Below are 17,094 nucleotides of genomic sequence, written 5' to 3'. Positions count from 1 at the left end.
AGATGAAGTAGTATCTTTAGATTGTGTGTAAGATATATAGACAAACACCAGTCTGTTCAATAGTTTTAACTCAAGCAACAAACAAAAACCATCAGGCTTTACTGTGTGACTAAGTTGAAAGAAATACAGAAACACTGCACCATATCAGTCCTGTTTCTGCTCTGATTTCAGTGGGACTACTTCAGATCTACAAAGCCTTTTACATTTGTTATAATGGAAACTTTAAAAAAAAGTAGAATATGCCGTGCCTGAAATGTTTCTGTGAAATTCCGGTACGTAGCTAGTATAGCTTTAAAAATTAAAACAGCAGCACTGCCAGCCAAGTAGTATGGATAAAAGGGGTTTTGGTTTAGATGCTTTTGGATTGTGAGGATTTTGAACTTTTAATTTCATGTATATCTTGAAACATAATATTGCTAATTACTAGCAGTAAAACTCAGGAACATATTCTGCTTTCATTTTTTACCCAGTTCTGTATTGGAAATGAGCACAGACTATATTGCCCTAACATTCTCAAATACAAACAACATACTGTGAAGGCCAAATCCATCTTCTTCCTGATGTTTGGCTTTATTAAATGTAGAAAGTGACAGTAAAATTAAGATCAAATTTCCTCTTAAGGATTTACAAATTTAAGTGTTTCTTCCTCAAAAATTGTCATCCCACATGCTATATCCCCATTTTCTAATGGGCCACCTCCACCTACCTAAGACTACATAGGCTAATAAGCTTCCTAATGCAGCCAGCAATCAACTGGAACATTGTCCTAGTGTGACTATACTTGCTTTTAAGGTGGAGAGTCACAAACCTCCCCCTCCCTTTTCAGTGCTTGCAGTAAAAGTTAGAACAACTTCTCCATGACATTTGGAACTTCGTGAGAGTTTGAAGATGCATCAGAAAGAAACTTCAGTATGAAGTTTCTAGGTGGTTTCCATTAACAAGTATTTCTATGTGTCAATTTTTATCCTAACCTATCTTCCTTCTAATACATAAATCTCAGGATTTGAAACTGTATTGTAGAGTGTCAAAAAGCCAAGGGAAAAGATTAAGTCTCATATTGGATGCAAGAGGAATGGATCAGCATTAGAAAGTCTGGGATCTCATCCAAGGCTGAGGCGGATGAGAAGTTTTCCAAAAGATTTGCCCAGGGCCATAAAGTGGAAATAGAGAATATGGTGTAAAAACCTGGTTGCAGAAATTTAAATATTAGTCACCTACTGTCAACTAAAATGGAAGGCTAAATATATTTTTATAAATACCTGAGGTTTTTAATTTTACTATAGCCCTATGATGTTAAATTTAATCATTGTTTTTACAGTAAGATAATACAACTGGTATCACCCACTGTTTCAAACAACTGCATTTATTTTAAGTCTTCCTCCTAGTGCTATGTTACAGAGGACTTCTGAGAACTGCTTCCTGTTTTTCATACAGATTTCCCTCTTTTCCTGTGGAAATCTATTGAGGAAACTCTATGAAAACAAAAGGAAGTATCTGTTTCTAAATACCTGTAAGACTGTCCAAAAGAATCCTCTTTATGCACTCTGGGGCTGCTGCTGAGAGTAGGGGCTGTATATGATGTGAGAAGTGCCATGTCCCATGGAGGTAACTGCAAGCTCTCAAACAAGCTGCATCCAGCTCAGACGCAGCAGGGCTGCTGCATGGAGGGGAGTCTGATAAAGAGGGAAAAACACCTGCAATTAACCATTGTCTTAGGGAAGGGGAAAAAAAAAAAAAAAAAAGAAGCAAAGAGCCAAAGCCTGTTGTTAGAATAATTTCAAGTAATGTTGATTGGGAAAACATGAATCCCAGTTACCTAATGGTCCTATAAGGAATTTTCCTAGTAACAAGTTCCATCTGCCTTCTCTCCTCCACCTCATTTATTAGCTCTCCTACTTGAGAGGAACCATAGGGCTGCACTACAGTCTGTCATGCCCACATATGACTAGCCATTATTCAGGGAGTAAGGCACAGTAGCACTGAGCCATGTATGATTAAAGATCTACATAATGTACCTTTTTTAATAACCTAATGTTAGTAAGTTCTGTAATACCTTAAATACAGCAGCCAAGACAGAATCAGTCTCAGAATTGGTTTTTGCATCACTTTAATTACCTTTAAAATATCTCTGATTTGCTTTAGTCATCTAAGTTTCTAGACTGTGGAGCTAGAAAATCCAAAACACAAGCAGAAAATGTACTTAATATATTTCAACATAATTTAGTGTCTGTTTCTGGTGTCTGACAGCCTGCTAGGCTCCACAGAATCTGGATGAAATTTAGTTCCTAAGTGAAGTTCTGCTGCATGGCTGAACGTTTCAGAGAGAAACTGAGCCACAGGCATTGTTAAAGGATGGAAGGTGTTTTTTGGGGTTTTTTTCCCCCTTCAGTTTTTCATACCCTTGTTAAATAATCTATATGCAATTTCCAGGGCAGTAACTATGTGCTCAATCAAGTTTTCTGCTTGTTCAGTTAAAATGTAGTTGAAAAAAAACAGGAGTGGGAATGAGGCAGGGGGAGAGGAAGAGTTACTTTAAGTTAACTAATAAAATCTACCTGCTCCTTTGTCCTACAAAAAGTAGTTCTATTATAGTATAGGTCTTTTCAAGAGCTCCTGTCAGGATTTCATTGTACCATTGTTCTAATTAATAGGGAACACACTTCACCCTGGGCAGCTCTGAAGAGCCTACGTACATGCAATTTTAGAACACTATCCCAGCCATATAATATCAGTGCTGGATAAGTTACAATAACACTAAGTTTTACTCTTCCTAATAGAGACCATTATTGATCTTGGTTTTATACCAGTAATCCCTACAAATATCAAACAGATGAGGTCACAATTTCCTTACACTGACACAATATACATTTATGCTAAGTTACATACTGCACCAACAGTCCTGTGGTCTAAAAACACAGCCACATTTTATAAAAATACATGTGTGTGAAGAGGGTATAAGAAAACTGGCCTTAATAGTGCAACAGCATTTCAAGAAATGAGAAACCATCAAGATCTGGCCAATAATCCATTAGTATGAAACAACACTGTCCAGTTAATGCTAATATGACCATGATTACATTTTTACATCTCTGTCTTTGCTGGCCTGTTGTGTGCCCAAGCTACACTTCTTAAATGTCTTTTAGTGTATGCTTATTCCTACAATCTAGTTGCTTAACCATTTCAGCTTATAGTACCTTGAAATACCATATTTGGTCTACTGGAAGTCATCCATAAAACCTGGAGTTTTTATACCATTCATACATTAACCTACATTTACAGCATCTAGTTTTTCAGAAAAAGAGACAGAAACCAGTTAGTCATACCTTTTTTTCCTCCACTAAATACTTGTATTAATTTATGTTAACTTTCTACAAATGTTCAATGATGTTGCATATGGCCACCCTGCAAATTCCAGGTGATTCTAACTGATAGAAGAGAAGGGGAGTCCTTCCCAGGGGAGTACTGAAGATTGCCCAAGCACCGCAAGAATCATGATGTTATGGTGTTGAACATCATGGAAATGAATACAGTATTATCATATTACAGAAACTGAGAAATGGCTTATAAAGCAAAAGCTTGAGGAAAGCTGTCAAATGAACTTGTATAAACCACAACCTGAACTTGGATCGAGTCAATTATTTGAAAATGGCAGTAGTGAAATCTTTACTTAGTAAAACTTTTAAGGAGGTGTGTAACTTTATTTATGCAAGGATTGCAACTGATACAATAAATCTAAAATGTAATTAAACCTGGCTCATGTCAATGAGACTACATATTTGGTTAAAATTCTGCATCTACTTAAGTGTTCTTCTGTAGCAGGAAAGATACTATGTAAAGGTTAAACTTAGATAAAGTTTAAGTAAATTTTATGATAAATACAATGCAAACCTGCTTGGACCGAGGTTCATCAGATAAAGAAATTGGAGGTACTGCTAAGACAAGGAGAGGTCCACCCATGGAGAAAGCAGGTGAGCCAGAGTGCTAAACATACAGTGTTAGAAACCAGTTCTTACATGCAAGGAGCAGCTCCATATGGTTATGTTACATTTCTGACATTGGCTTTTTGACCTCTGAATCATGTTTCTTATTCAAACATATAACCATAAAAGACAAAATAGAAGCTGCCATAATCGCTGTCAAAATATACCTAGGACCCTAATAAATGCAGGAATACTAGGCAATCTTTTCTGATCTCTATGAACTGGCAAATAACTTATAAACATTTGGGAAGGCAAGTAATTCATTTGGGAATACTATAAAGGCAGTGTTAATTTTGACAAGTCACCTACCAAAACAATAAAGGCTTCAAGAAAGCAAAAGGACAGGCTGCTTTCAGGAAACTTGCAACTATTTCAAAAAAGCATCAGAGCTTAAATATGAAGGAGCACGCAGAATTATACAGTATCCAATAGAAAAACAGCACTCTCTAAAGATCTAAGGATGTTTTTACAAACATCAGTGAAACAAAACACAAAAGTATGAGGTAACTGTTATTCTTATTTCCTGATACAGGATCTGAGGAACATGGAAGTTGCAACTTCCCCACGTTCACAGCAGCCAGTTGCTGGCACGGACCCTTCAGGCTCAGGTCTTGCAGTAACCACGTGTTCCCTTTGCACTCTGAGCTTCTGGGCTCAGCAGTAACCGCAGGACAACTCTCATACGTGGAGCACTTGGGAACTGGCAGGGACCAAATGACTAGACAGGCCTTTACCCAATTGTCCTGTGAGAGCTTAAGAAATATCTGACTTAGACACAAAATCAATGGTTGCAGCCCCTCCTGTTACAATACAGTAACATCATATTTTCCCAAAAGCTTAGTAAAAGCCAGTCAAAAATAACTTGCAGCCAGCTTAAGGCACGATGTTACTGTTAAGTGAGCTATCTTCCTTTTCTCTCACTCCAGATCCATGAGGATCAAAATCTATGAAGTTCTGAAATAAGTCCTGAGGAAATTTATATGCCAGTAAATAGGTCCTTTCAGAGTTTATACCATGGCCAGCGATATCTGCAGTTTTGCATACATTCAAACAGAGAACTGAAAAAACAGTGTTTTGTCAAATGTTTTAAGTTCTTAAGAGTCAAATTCAGTAGGATCGCCACCCTGCTGCTAAGTGCTCCCTGACTCTGTTTAGGAAGAACACTTTTCTTTATCTAGGAGACATTGAAAGGATCACTGGCCATTTGATCTTTACTGACATACACTCTAGCATGCAGGAGATAACAGAAGGATTCCTTGGGATTAAATAGCTCACGTCTACATGAAGGAATACATGAGGGCGTTTGTTTGTTATACAGGCAATGACAGAAGGAAATTATCTACAGGACCACAGCTCTGTTGCTCTTCTTCATCTGGCCTATATGCCTTATATCAAGTATCTTGGTTATAGCTCTCGGTGTTTTAGAATTTCATGGTATTTAAGTTATTTGGTTTTGGTTGTAGGCTTTCAAGCATCTTTCTGTAAAATACAAGTGAGGATACCAGGAGAGAGAGAATTCTGAAGATAAAAGTTTGGAGGTCAGGAAGGACAAATAGGAGAATACATGCACACAACTCACGTGTATGTAGTTGGGGGGGTGGGTGTTTGTTTTCACATGCCTCTGTTGCTATTCCTTATGGGCTGGGCTAAAAGGAGATCTCAAAAAAATGCCCAGAGAGAGGTTTTGCCAATGGAGGTGTCTGGAAATCACAGAATACCAGGTTGGAAGGGACCTCAAGGATCATCTGGTCCAATCTTTCTTAGCAAAAGCATGGTCTTGAGTGAGAACTTGTTCTCACATGAGCTTCAGTCTCACTTCAGACCCATAATTCCTGACAAGCTGGAGAAGTAAATTGTTTGCACTGCTTGTCCAAAATGGACTTGTAATGTATTGCCAATACAGACTCTTCGGCAAACTCCAGGCAGAAGGATCTACATCCTGTCCTAGAGTGGGGGTTGGAGGGTGTTGACCTGAGGAGGGGCACGCACAAGATGTAAAGTATCTTGCGGAAAGCAGCCTGGCGCAGACCCAAGTGCTGAAGCGGCAGCCAGCAGGCTGGATCCAGGCCACCAGCAATACCATCAGCCGTCTTCTGTTGTAGCTGGGAAAGAGCTGTTATGGCATGATGTGAAAACCAACAGCAGAACTCTTCTTAACTCACCCACACATAGCCAGGTACTCTGAATTACTGCTGCGTCCACATGGACTATTAGGCAGGTCCACCAAGGGGTATTTGGCTCTCTGGGATGAAAAGGTTTAGCCATATTGGTGTGACAGGGAAATGCTATTATTTAACCAACTGTTAGTCGGTACCTACTGAATAAAGCCCTTCTGGGCCTTCAGCTGTCCCTCAGTATTGTCTCTTAAGACACAGACTGCTGTGCTGCTTAGCATTATTGTGGAGTCTAGCACCAGTCCCAAGTCCACATATACTCTGTGAGCCTTGTGGGCTTTAGGAATAATTCTGACCTTGCCAGCTTAACACAAACTTCAGTTATACTAAATGAAAATAACTGTTCCAACATGGAAGGACGGGAAACTCAAGAGCAGAGCTGTGTAACAGATAAGAAGAGAGTAATGGATCTATGGCTTCCATTTCCATGACTAGGAGGAAAGCTGAATCCAGGTTTTTAATTCAGACTTCCAAGAAATCTTGTGCAAGCTTTAGCAAATAGCTTTTGTGCTAACAGTTCAATCAAGAACAAGTGACACGTAAATCTTTCTAGCGGTATTTAGGTCTGCATTGTGTGCAACCAAACTCTAGACTTTCAGCACAAATATCTGAATTTCTAGCTAGCAGGGTGTGGCAATAGAGTTTATTCCAGTGGAACAACATCTGGAAATCATTTCCTTTATTATGTCACAAAATAATTCATTAAGGGGCAGGAATACCTGAATGACATAATTCCAAAGTGATGTATGTTTCTCCTGGATAGTGCAGTGACTATTAACCATAAAATACCCCACACAGAGCAAAAAGCAGTCTGGTTCATCAAGGATAAACTGCCATGCAATATAATCCCTTGCTAGGTACAGGATTTATAAAAGCATTATAATTAACTCATCTGTTTAGCCTAATTATCAAATGTTATCTTCCATGGAGCAGCCCAAATGACTAATAGCTTATTAATAATGGTAAGCTAAAGTTTCAAGGCCAAAGAAGGTTAAGGAAAACACCAAACAGTGAAACTTGGAGATCTTGAGTTGCATTTCAGAGCTGAAAGGAATGTATTCTGTAAGTCACAGAATGAAACCTGCCCATGCAGTTTTAATTCAGCTTCCTTAGTCATTTATTTGTAAAAAAATTTTGTACATATGACGTGTATATCCATGCATAAGAGCACCTATTTTGTACTTAGGTGGGTCTTGCTTAATGCACTGATATTTATCTTAACTGTAAATGTAGCCTTAACTGTGATGTTGAAAATGAATTATTAGGTTTTTAGTATACTCTTCATCACAGTATAATATACCAGACTAGAAAGATTACATTCAAAATTTTTTGCTAATTTTAGGTGCCCACTCTGACTTATCTAAATGTTCACAGTACCTAGTACTTCAGAGCAAATCACACAAATCATAACTTGCATGATCCCATACTTCAGCTGCAGTTCTCATGCCCCATAGTCTCAAATTCCATGCCAAAAAAAAAAAACAAACAGGACCAAATTACTGATAATATGGTAATTATGTGTAGAAAACCCAACTAAAGTAATTTGCCTAGCATTATGCAGCGTCTCCGGCAGAGGCAGGAGTAGAATCTACTACCTCAAAGGAGCATTTAGTTGCTGTAACAAGGACAATATCTATTCTGTTCCTGTGTGTCTCACCTGACCTGCTACTTGTAGTTTCTGCAGTAGGTGAGAAGCAACTTCCTGGTAGATGTTTCCTTCTGTCTAAAGTTGTTGTCCATCCACAGAAATCATTCATTCCCTGCCTTGAATGAGGCAAAGGAAGGTCACACAGGAAAAACAGACTGCGATTTTACAAATAACAACTATATTGTAATACACGTGCTCCAGGGGTTAAGGTAACCTCCTGACATCTTGTAAGTTGAGAATCTTAAAAAAACCAAATACACTTAAAACAAGAATTTGTATCAAGTAGCATCATCATAACATCTGTGTTTTCCACCAACAGAGTCAGATTCTCTACATTCTCCGCATAGATTTCTGCTTTGAGTTAACTGAGCAACTGACAGCACAGTAAATTATCATCCTCCATGTGGACCTGCAGTGGGGGAGGGAGGAGAAACTAATTTCTGGATGGTTTTCCCAAACATTTACTGATAGGAGAGTAATGGCAAGACTTCAAGAACTTGGATAACATCCCAAATTTTATCAGAGACTGTGTTTGGTCCTTAAGCACTTTTTTCTGCCCTTTATCTCTACCCCAATCCTGTCTCCTTTCTCCATGTTCAAGTCTGCTGTTGCTGTAATTCTCATTCTCGCTTTAACCACTGTACCTATTTAGGGTGTTGCAATTCAATTGCATGTTTCCACCAGCAGTAAAACCCAATCGAAAGGTCTCTCCACCCACTCGCTTCTGTTGCAGCCTGCATTTTGCTATCCCCTGAAAGATGCAACTCTTAGGGCTATGCACTAATCCAAATTTTTTAATTCTCTCCAAAAATAAGAGGGATGAGATATTTTAAACACATCTCATTTCATAAACACAGTTGATAGCAGCAGAAGCACTCGTACAACTCGGAGCATATTGGATCAGGTACAAGAAGATGCAGGATGGAAGCAAGGTTTAAAGGAGAGAGATGGTAAGAAAGAGGGAGTTTTTCTTCCAAGTTTATTTAGGACTACTCCTTGAGGCCTAAAAAAGCTTCTCTGGTCTTTCCTATATGCCAAAGCCACCACTCCCTGTGCTAGCATCTTTGTCAGGGAGAGCACAGAGAGTGAAAATGGGAAAAATCTTCCTGACTCCATTCTTGGTTGTTAGTGTCAGTGTGGCTAGCATAAACACAGATTCACAATTGTTGGTAAAGTTTTATATATTTCTTTGTGGCCATGGACTGGAACACATTCAATACTTCAAAGCTCTTAAGGACAGTCAGTGCTCCAGACAAAGGAGATACAAGGCCCTTTAGAAATGCATTTACTTCTGCTATTCATGCTTACCTGAAACCTAAAAGATCAGCCTAAGAAACATTTAGATTTTGAGAAATTCAATCCAAATGGCATGGGAAAACAATATGCAATGAGAGATCCTTGCATCTAAATCTTTGAGAATCAAAAAATGTCAGGATCACTAGGGTACCACCCAGGAAATACGTTTTTCTAATCTGATCTCAGATTTTAAGAAGCAGAATAACGAGCAAGCAGCTGACAAGTAAACAATAAAGAGCTGTACTAAGAATAGCTAGTGTCTGAAAAACAATTTCCCCCAAATAGTCTGAGCTTACAGAAGCTGCTCTTTGGAATAGGACAGTGTGGACAATAAAAGGCACATTTCTATTCTGTAATTTCACTATGTCTGCACAAAGGTTTGTGCTGTCTCTAAGGCACTTGAAATCATCATAGGAAGAGCACTGCATGACTCTGCTATGTGTGATCGTACCATTGCAAGATTTGCCTGTTTATATACAATGTGCGGAAAGATGGAAAGATTCTGCAAGAAAACACATTGCCATCGGTGCAATGATTTTTTTTCCTAGAGAATGGTGATTTTGGCAAGAAAATTAAAATCATCAGCCAATACAGGAAGCCTCCCAGAACTGTAACCAGTATTAATAGAGACTCTTTAACTACAAACTTCTTATTTCAGTATAAACCCAGGCTATTTAGTCATCTTTATTGCAGCTACTAAAAAAAATTCATACTTTTAAAAATTTATATTTAATGCTTTACAGATCAAGCTATTTAAAACCTGAGATTAAGCAATATAAAGTCTGAATTGATCATAGAAAGTTCATGCATACGATTTCTGTTGGAGAGGGGTTCACAGCTTACAGCACCAACCAAAGACAGATGTATCCAGAAAACCTACACAGACACTTAGCTCCAGTGTAAAAAACGTATTTGATCTGAACGTTAAGTGAGAAGTTGTAAATAAATCAAAAATATGCACACCTTCTAAACTCTGTAATTCCCTGTAGGGGATAAGCCAAAACTGAAACCCTCCGAGTTCCCTGAAGTCTGACAGTTTGGGTGAAATAGTACAAAAATAAAAGTCACACCTCATTTTGGTTAAAAAAACACAAGTCATACACTTTTAAAATAAAGTATAGCTTAGTTTGTATAACTATACTTAGGGCAACGTACATATTCACAGAAATGTTTGATCTGCTGCAAATAAGTCTCTAGAAGAAACTAGTTAAAGGTCTATGAATGCAAAGCTAAATAATTCCTGAGAGTTATTTTATGATTAGTCAGGAATTATTTAAGTTAAAGGTTTGTTTAGTGCCAGAAGCAGGTGGGTTTTGCTGCAGTTAGAAGTTTCCATAACAATAACAGGAGAGCCAATTAAAAGCCAATTAGTCATGGACATTACTTTAAGGTCCAGTACATTGCAAACTCTCCCCTCTTCAATTTTCCTTCTCTCGAGCTGCCCATTATCCTCAGTACAAAGACTTTAAAATGAATGTGGACTGTTTGCCTGTCTCCATGGAAGCCTTGCCACACCGCACCATACACAAACGCTTCCCAGGCATCTTCAGCACTGCTTTCCCCTCTGATCTTTGCCCTAAACAAATGCGCTGTTTATTCACTCTTCTTCTCATTTATGAAGACCCATTTGATGCTGTATGAATACTAATCAGAAAAGAATTAAACCTGTGTTTAAGAATGGGTGAAGATTCCTCCTTTTAGCATTTACCATGACAGCAAAAGCATACTGGTTGGCCTGTTTTGTTACGCTCTTCTTTACATCCTGAAATCTCTGCCACTTGAAAATTAAGGGTGCAGATTTGGCATTAAAGAAAGGTTTTTACCTCCCAGAAAAAATGACCTAGTGGTTAAATCACATGATAAGAAATTGGGAGATCATGGTGCTTCATTGTTCTGCTACCAAAGAGTACCACCATGACTCCATTCATGCCTCTATCACCTCACTTGAGAACAATGATGAAATGCTGTGTACTTCAACAATGTGAACTAAGGAGCATGAAGCAACCCTAAGAAATTAAACCTTCTGTACTGTTTGGTTGCATCTGCTTTAAAGACCAAAACACACAGAAAATCCAGTCAGAAATTTGAAATATCCTCCAAAGTGAATGTAGGATCCTATATCGATGGCAAAATTAAAAGAAGGAAACAGCCCCTTTCTTCCAACAGATAGCAAAGATTCACTAGTATCCTTAATGCTATTCTTTTAGTTCTGTGCAACATTTATGATTAGAACTTCCTTCAATCCATCTCACGTTTAGTTTCTTGTTATAGTTTAAAGCAATGGTAAGTTTGCCCTTGCAGCTACATGAGCAGTATTAGCAGTCCCCTTCCCCCTCTACACACAATTTCTGTATAGCCAAAACAATCTCTAGCTCTGCCTCCTGATCTTTGCCACCAAACTTGGCAGATTATTGCCTTAAACTGTTTTCGGATGGCGTGAATGAAAGTCAACCATGTTTATACATCCCTCCTTTGGAATTCCATTGTGCAGGACACTCCCCCTCCCTTTACCTCTGTCACTAGGCTGTTGGTCCTGTCCTTTCCTGTCATCTTCCCTGGCCGCTACTGAGGATAAACCAGTGCCCAGCATCACATTATATTGGACTCCTGGCAAGATGTATCAAAACAACAAATTTCCAGTCCTGTTATTTCCAACAGAGCCTTGACATCATATATTAGCTGATCAAATACAAAATCTCTTGTGTTTTGTTTTTTTGTTTTGTTTTGTTTTGTTTTTAATTTCCATATCTACTCATGCTGCAGCTTGCTTTTTTACTTCATTTTTATCTGGCATGGATGAGCTCTGAAATTCCAGCTTGTCGGGCCACATGTTCCTTCATGCATGTTTAAAATCCACTCTATTCCTAAACACCTTGAAATAATTTCCATGCATGGTTCTAGAGAACAGGGCTATATCTTAGTATGTCTTGCCTTTTTACGTAGGGTATAAGGTACACTAACTTTGCTGTATTTCTTCTGTTGGGGAAACTAAGGCACAATGCAATTTGACGCAAATAATAGAGGCTGTGCCAGAACTGAGATTTAAATTCTGGAGCATCTGGCTCTGAAAAGCCTTGCTGAAAATTTACATTTCTTTCTAGTTTCCCAGATGAACATCTCCAGAGAAGACAGACATGGCTGTCTTTAATCAATATATTGGGCAGAAAGACCTGTATGGCTCCCTTAATTTCTCCACATTAAGAGAGAACTGATGAAGTCCTCTCAAGAAAATTACTGTAGAATAATCAGAGTTTGTACTTTGTGTTTCATCAACTAATTAAAAGTTCCCTTACAAGTACTACAGAGAAGTGAAAGCTATTATTTAGGTCTGTCTTGAATCTCATCTAAGTAGAGGGTGTCTGCTATTCTAACTCCTGAATTATATGGGAAGGATTGTGGTTTTTGTTTTGGGTTTGTTTGTGTGTTTTTTCCCCCTCGTTTTTTTTCCCACACCAAACTTCTTAATGTTCCTTGGACTGCAAGCTAAATTAAAACAAGGCTGCCAGATGCAAGGAGTTAATACCACCAGCAGATCTCCCATTAAACATCACAGCATTTACCCACTTTTGCTAGAAAATATTTTCATGATACTGGAATATTCCCAATGTTTTATGGGTTAAAATCTTAATCAACTTTGAGACTACAATGAATATTCACTGAAATGTTAACAGTATTATGTGAACTAACTCTGAAATCTCCGAAATCCACACAGATCTAAATTATACTGCAGCTCAAAACTAAGAGAACAGTCTGCACAATATCAGCTAGAGTCCTCAAGAAATTGTAAAGGATTCTTATTGAGTACCAGACCCCAAAATACTTTTGTCTTAAAATGAAGGAAATTAGCACATTTCAGAAAAGTGAAATGTAATGTTGTTGTGAAAGAAAATACTACTATATTCCACAGTAACTGTCCAGAACACTAAAGCTCTGCGATGCTCCCAGGAGCCCCCATTTTGAATGCCCAAGCTTAACACTGCTTTTTGTTTGTGCACTACTTCACAATAATTTTTTCCAGAACTAATGAAGCCAAATGACTAGCTAGGCTCCACTCTGGAAACTGCTATTTCCCTTAACTTTATAGGAAATCCAATTCTTGCTAACCTAAATAATACCATAAATTGTAAACAAAATATGTCATTAGTTTTTATGCAGTGAGCTCTACTCAAGGGGTAAAAGAAGTGCTGGTTCCTAAGCATGGTTCACCTCAGCTTCTGTCCCTACAGAGATTTTTTAATACTAACTTTTGTTGTTGTTGTTAAATTCATGATCTTATTTATTTAGTATACTTTCACAAGCAACAGGGGAACTAATATTGGTGTGGTTCTTCAGAAACTGACAGCAGCTGTGTTAGATTAAACAAAAGCTCTCTGCAATACTTAGCTCCAACTTGGCATCAGCTTTTCTGTTACTACATGTAAAGTCCTGTTTCTAGCAGTAGCTGAATTTCCAGGCAGGAAGTATTTAGAAGATTTATACCAAAAGATCATGTTGTACAACTTGTTTCAGTAAGACCAATTTGCCCAGGGTTTTAACTCTCACTTTTTGTTGATGAGTATTTAATGCATTCAGGACAAGGAATATTCAATACTCACCAGACCAAAACTGATCTTAGGATGAATTTGGAGGGAACTTAATTTACTATAAAACTCCTGAATTTTGTTTGCTTTTTTCTGCATATAGACTTTTTGTGAACTACATGACAGCTCCTACTGGGAAAGTATAAACGTGTTATTATACAGTCTAAATAGGAAAATATCCTGATGTAACTATTGAAAGTAAACTGTTTTCCAAATAGTAAAAAAGGAAGCAATGGAAATGTACTCTATAGGAAATGTATAATATGACATTACACAACATACATGTGTAATGTACACAAGCCTGTAATGGAGTGGACTTGGCGTTCAGTTAGCCCCATACCCGAGAAGTAGCTTATTCCTACCTCAGAGAACATTTGATATAAGCCTTACATGTGTGGACCAATATGCCAAATTTCCATTTATCCAATGTAACCATGAGTTTCTCACTACACTAAGAGTGGAATTTCTTAAATTCTTCATAGCTCTGATTTCAGTAACATTTTCTGGAATTAAGTTCCATATTAAGGAGATAAGACTCCTAAAGATAAGACTCCTAAAATAAATTCAGTATTATGCGTTGCCTTTCAATTTCATAGACCCTATTTACTATTTTTACGTAAATAGGAGTGTCTGAATTAATTTTCTTTGTCAACTAGATTGCATACTTCCATTGTTTTATTTCCTCTAAAATAGCAACACTGTCTTTTAGTACATGGCTATGAAACAGCAGGTAGGAGAGCCAAACTGAACCAAACCAAATGCATTCCAAAGAGAGAGTAGTGGCTCCAATGGACTCATCATGACTATCATTTCTCATTCCATTCCCATTCTTTCCAAAATGTAGTATTTTATTAGATTTTGTTTCATCTACAGTAAGAGTTTCCATCTTACTACAAAGAATGACTTGTACTGTCTTACATGCTCTGGTCTTTTCTTGATTGGGTTAGAACATTTTCAACCCAACTACATATAAATACATTCTGGATTTTCCCTCTAACATGTGCTACCCTGAATTTCCTTGAAAGTACTCCCCCAGTGCTGTCCATTTAGGTAACTGTAGGTTCCTCAGTCTGAACAATCATTGTCCTTCATTGAATTAAATTATTTTTTTCAAAATATATTTTTTGGCAAGTTCAATGACTCACATTCATCAGTTACATCGTTTGTCCTGTGTACCATTCCTTGAAAGCTGTTTCCTTTAAAACACACAGATGTAACATCCTCTACATTCCACTCAAAAATACGTAATTTCAAATGAGATTGTCAGCAATTCAGAAGCCCATTGCTGAGATGATTCTAACCTGTAACTCACTGGTTTTCAGATGTGTCAGTCTGTTTATGTGTCATTCTTTTTGACTTTTCAGTCTCTGACACTGTTTCATCTCCAGTACTCAGAAGACTTGGATCAAAACTCCCAGACATTTCTAAGTCTGAGTACCAGTCTAAGTGACCAGATGCAAGACTTTCTTCCCTAGCTATGGTGTTATGATGCCCATGATAAAAATGAAGCATGCACTGCCATATCACTGTCAGTGGAGAAGAGAGTTTATGGCCAGAGTAGACTGCTTCCATATATAATTTCTAAATGTCTTTGACCTGAATGAAAAGCTATAAGTAATGTTTAGTTCTTATTACCTAAAGAACAGCTGAAATCCACCTTCATTTGATTCTTAGTGAAGCAACTGAATGTAGCCCTTGGGGGTTGATTTTGCAGGCACTGAAGGTAGATACCCCTGTTCGTCCATAGCAAGTCTGAAAAATTTCATTCAAAGTCATTCATGTGCTACACTGTGCACATTCATCTTGGGTTTTCTAATTTCCTACAAGTCCACTTTACTTTGCCCTTCTTTTCCAGGTCGGAAATTGTGAGATTTCAGCTTCCCTCAAGCAGCAGCCCAGAGCAGAAAGAGGGAGCAGCCTTACCAGATGGAAGATACTGCCTGTCTGTTGTGCAACAAGATCGACGATCTCCCACTGGCGGAGCTGGGATTTCTGAGAACGGTATCAAACCCAGTACCCAAATACTTTATTTCCTCACTGATTTGTAAGATCCTCAGCAGAAAAACTAATATAGATATTAAACCTCCATAGCCACAAACCAATCCTAATGAATCTTGAAATCCTAGACCTAAATAAAAGGTAATATCCCAGCTTTCTACTTCTCACTCCCCATGTAATTTTACGTTTAATAAAAGACTGAACGTATCACTTAGAGCTACGATTTAAACCTGCTTTTTTCCATACGATTCACCTCACCAAAACTTTTTTCCTGGCTTAAAAATAGGAAGTTTTTTATTTACAAAGAAATGAAACTCAAAACTTCAGCTAAAATAATTTGCAAGAAAACCATTTACAGTTAGTATTCAGTACAGTGACACTCTCTGGAAACATCCTGGCTGCTTCAGAAACTCTTGAAAAGGTCCAACCCATTCAGCACATGTAGCACCAACTACTGCCATAACATTGTACACTTACAATTTCTCATGGGACTGCATGAAGCATTCTTTGAAATTCTTCTAAAAAAAAATCACTGGGTTTGCCAAGGCTGGCTCTCACTATCAAGGACCTCAACTAGGCTTTTGTAGAGCAGACAGTTACAAGGACTCTCAAAGAGATGGCAATCGGGGGGCGGGTGGGGGGGGTGTTCATTTAGCTGCTGTAATGATGAGACACATTAACGATCGCCATCTTAGAAGCCAAAACATCCCTTTTTTCCCACTCCCTGGGTAGTCGTTTACATGCCAAGTAGACAGCAAATGCAAAATTTGGTAAGTTTGGCTTACCTTCAGTGATTTTTTTTTTTTAAAACATCTAGTTCAAGAAAGACAAAAGCACTTGTCTGACATTAACCGTAAATAACAAGGCATCTTTACTGCAGACTGGAGAGCTGCATGTAATGATTAAAGAAACCCTAGATTTTAGGTATGTGCTGAATGGAGCTGGCAAGCAGCTGCTTGGGAACGTGAAAAACAATTATATGTAAATACAATTAACATTGTAGCATGTTCTCCATGTGGTTAGATTTATAAAATAATCCTGCTTTTACAAATATTTTTATCAAATCAGACACTTTGCCAGCTGAAAGACAGTTTCCACATCTAACCTACGCTACCAATACTTCAAGTACAAACAGCTTTTTAGCAAAAGCTTTTTCAAACAAATAAATTGTGGGTTTATAGATTTAAAAATGTGAAAAACAGTTCTATCAAGTAAAATAAGGATTTTGGCTGGGGCGGCGAGCGCGATTGGGGGGGAAGCATTACAAGTGTCTTGGATATCTTAGGATAAAGACCACTTGAAATTCACATGTCTTTTCCTCCATTTTTAAAAAGCCTAATCTGAGTGTCTGCTATGTCAGATGCCGCAATTAATTTACTGGATTAAACATACCAGTTTGAAGCTCTTCAAGGAATCCA

General features: G+C 37.9%; 1 protein-coding gene across 1 annotated transcript in view; it reads left to right on the top strand.

Annotated features, from left to right (window-relative positions):
* The window catches only part of EFCC1 (EF-hand and coiled-coil domain containing 1), a gene marked incomplete at its 5' end in the record, with an annotated part of 51,936 nt that overhangs the window by 21,562 nt on the left and 13,280 nt on the right, over window positions 1–17,094 (top strand). Inside the window, one exon of the mRNA XM_009708179.1 lies at window positions 15,534–15,679. Coding sequence (XP_009706481.1) covers window positions 15,534–15,679 — 146 coding nt within the window. The remainder of the gene's footprint in view (window positions 1–15,533; window positions 15,680–17,094) is intronic.

The sequence above is a fragment of the Cariama cristata genome, unplaced genomic scaffold (assembly GCF_000690535.1).
Source record: "Cariama cristata isolate BGI_N322 unplaced genomic scaffold, ASM69053v1 scaffold35330, whole genome shotgun sequence".
In the NCBI taxonomy this organism is placed as follows: Eukaryota; Metazoa; Chordata; class Aves; order Cariamiformes; family Cariamidae; genus Cariama; species Cariama cristata.
Note: the sequence above shows the minus strand (reverse complement) of the source record. Positions and strands in the feature narration are given on the sequence as shown.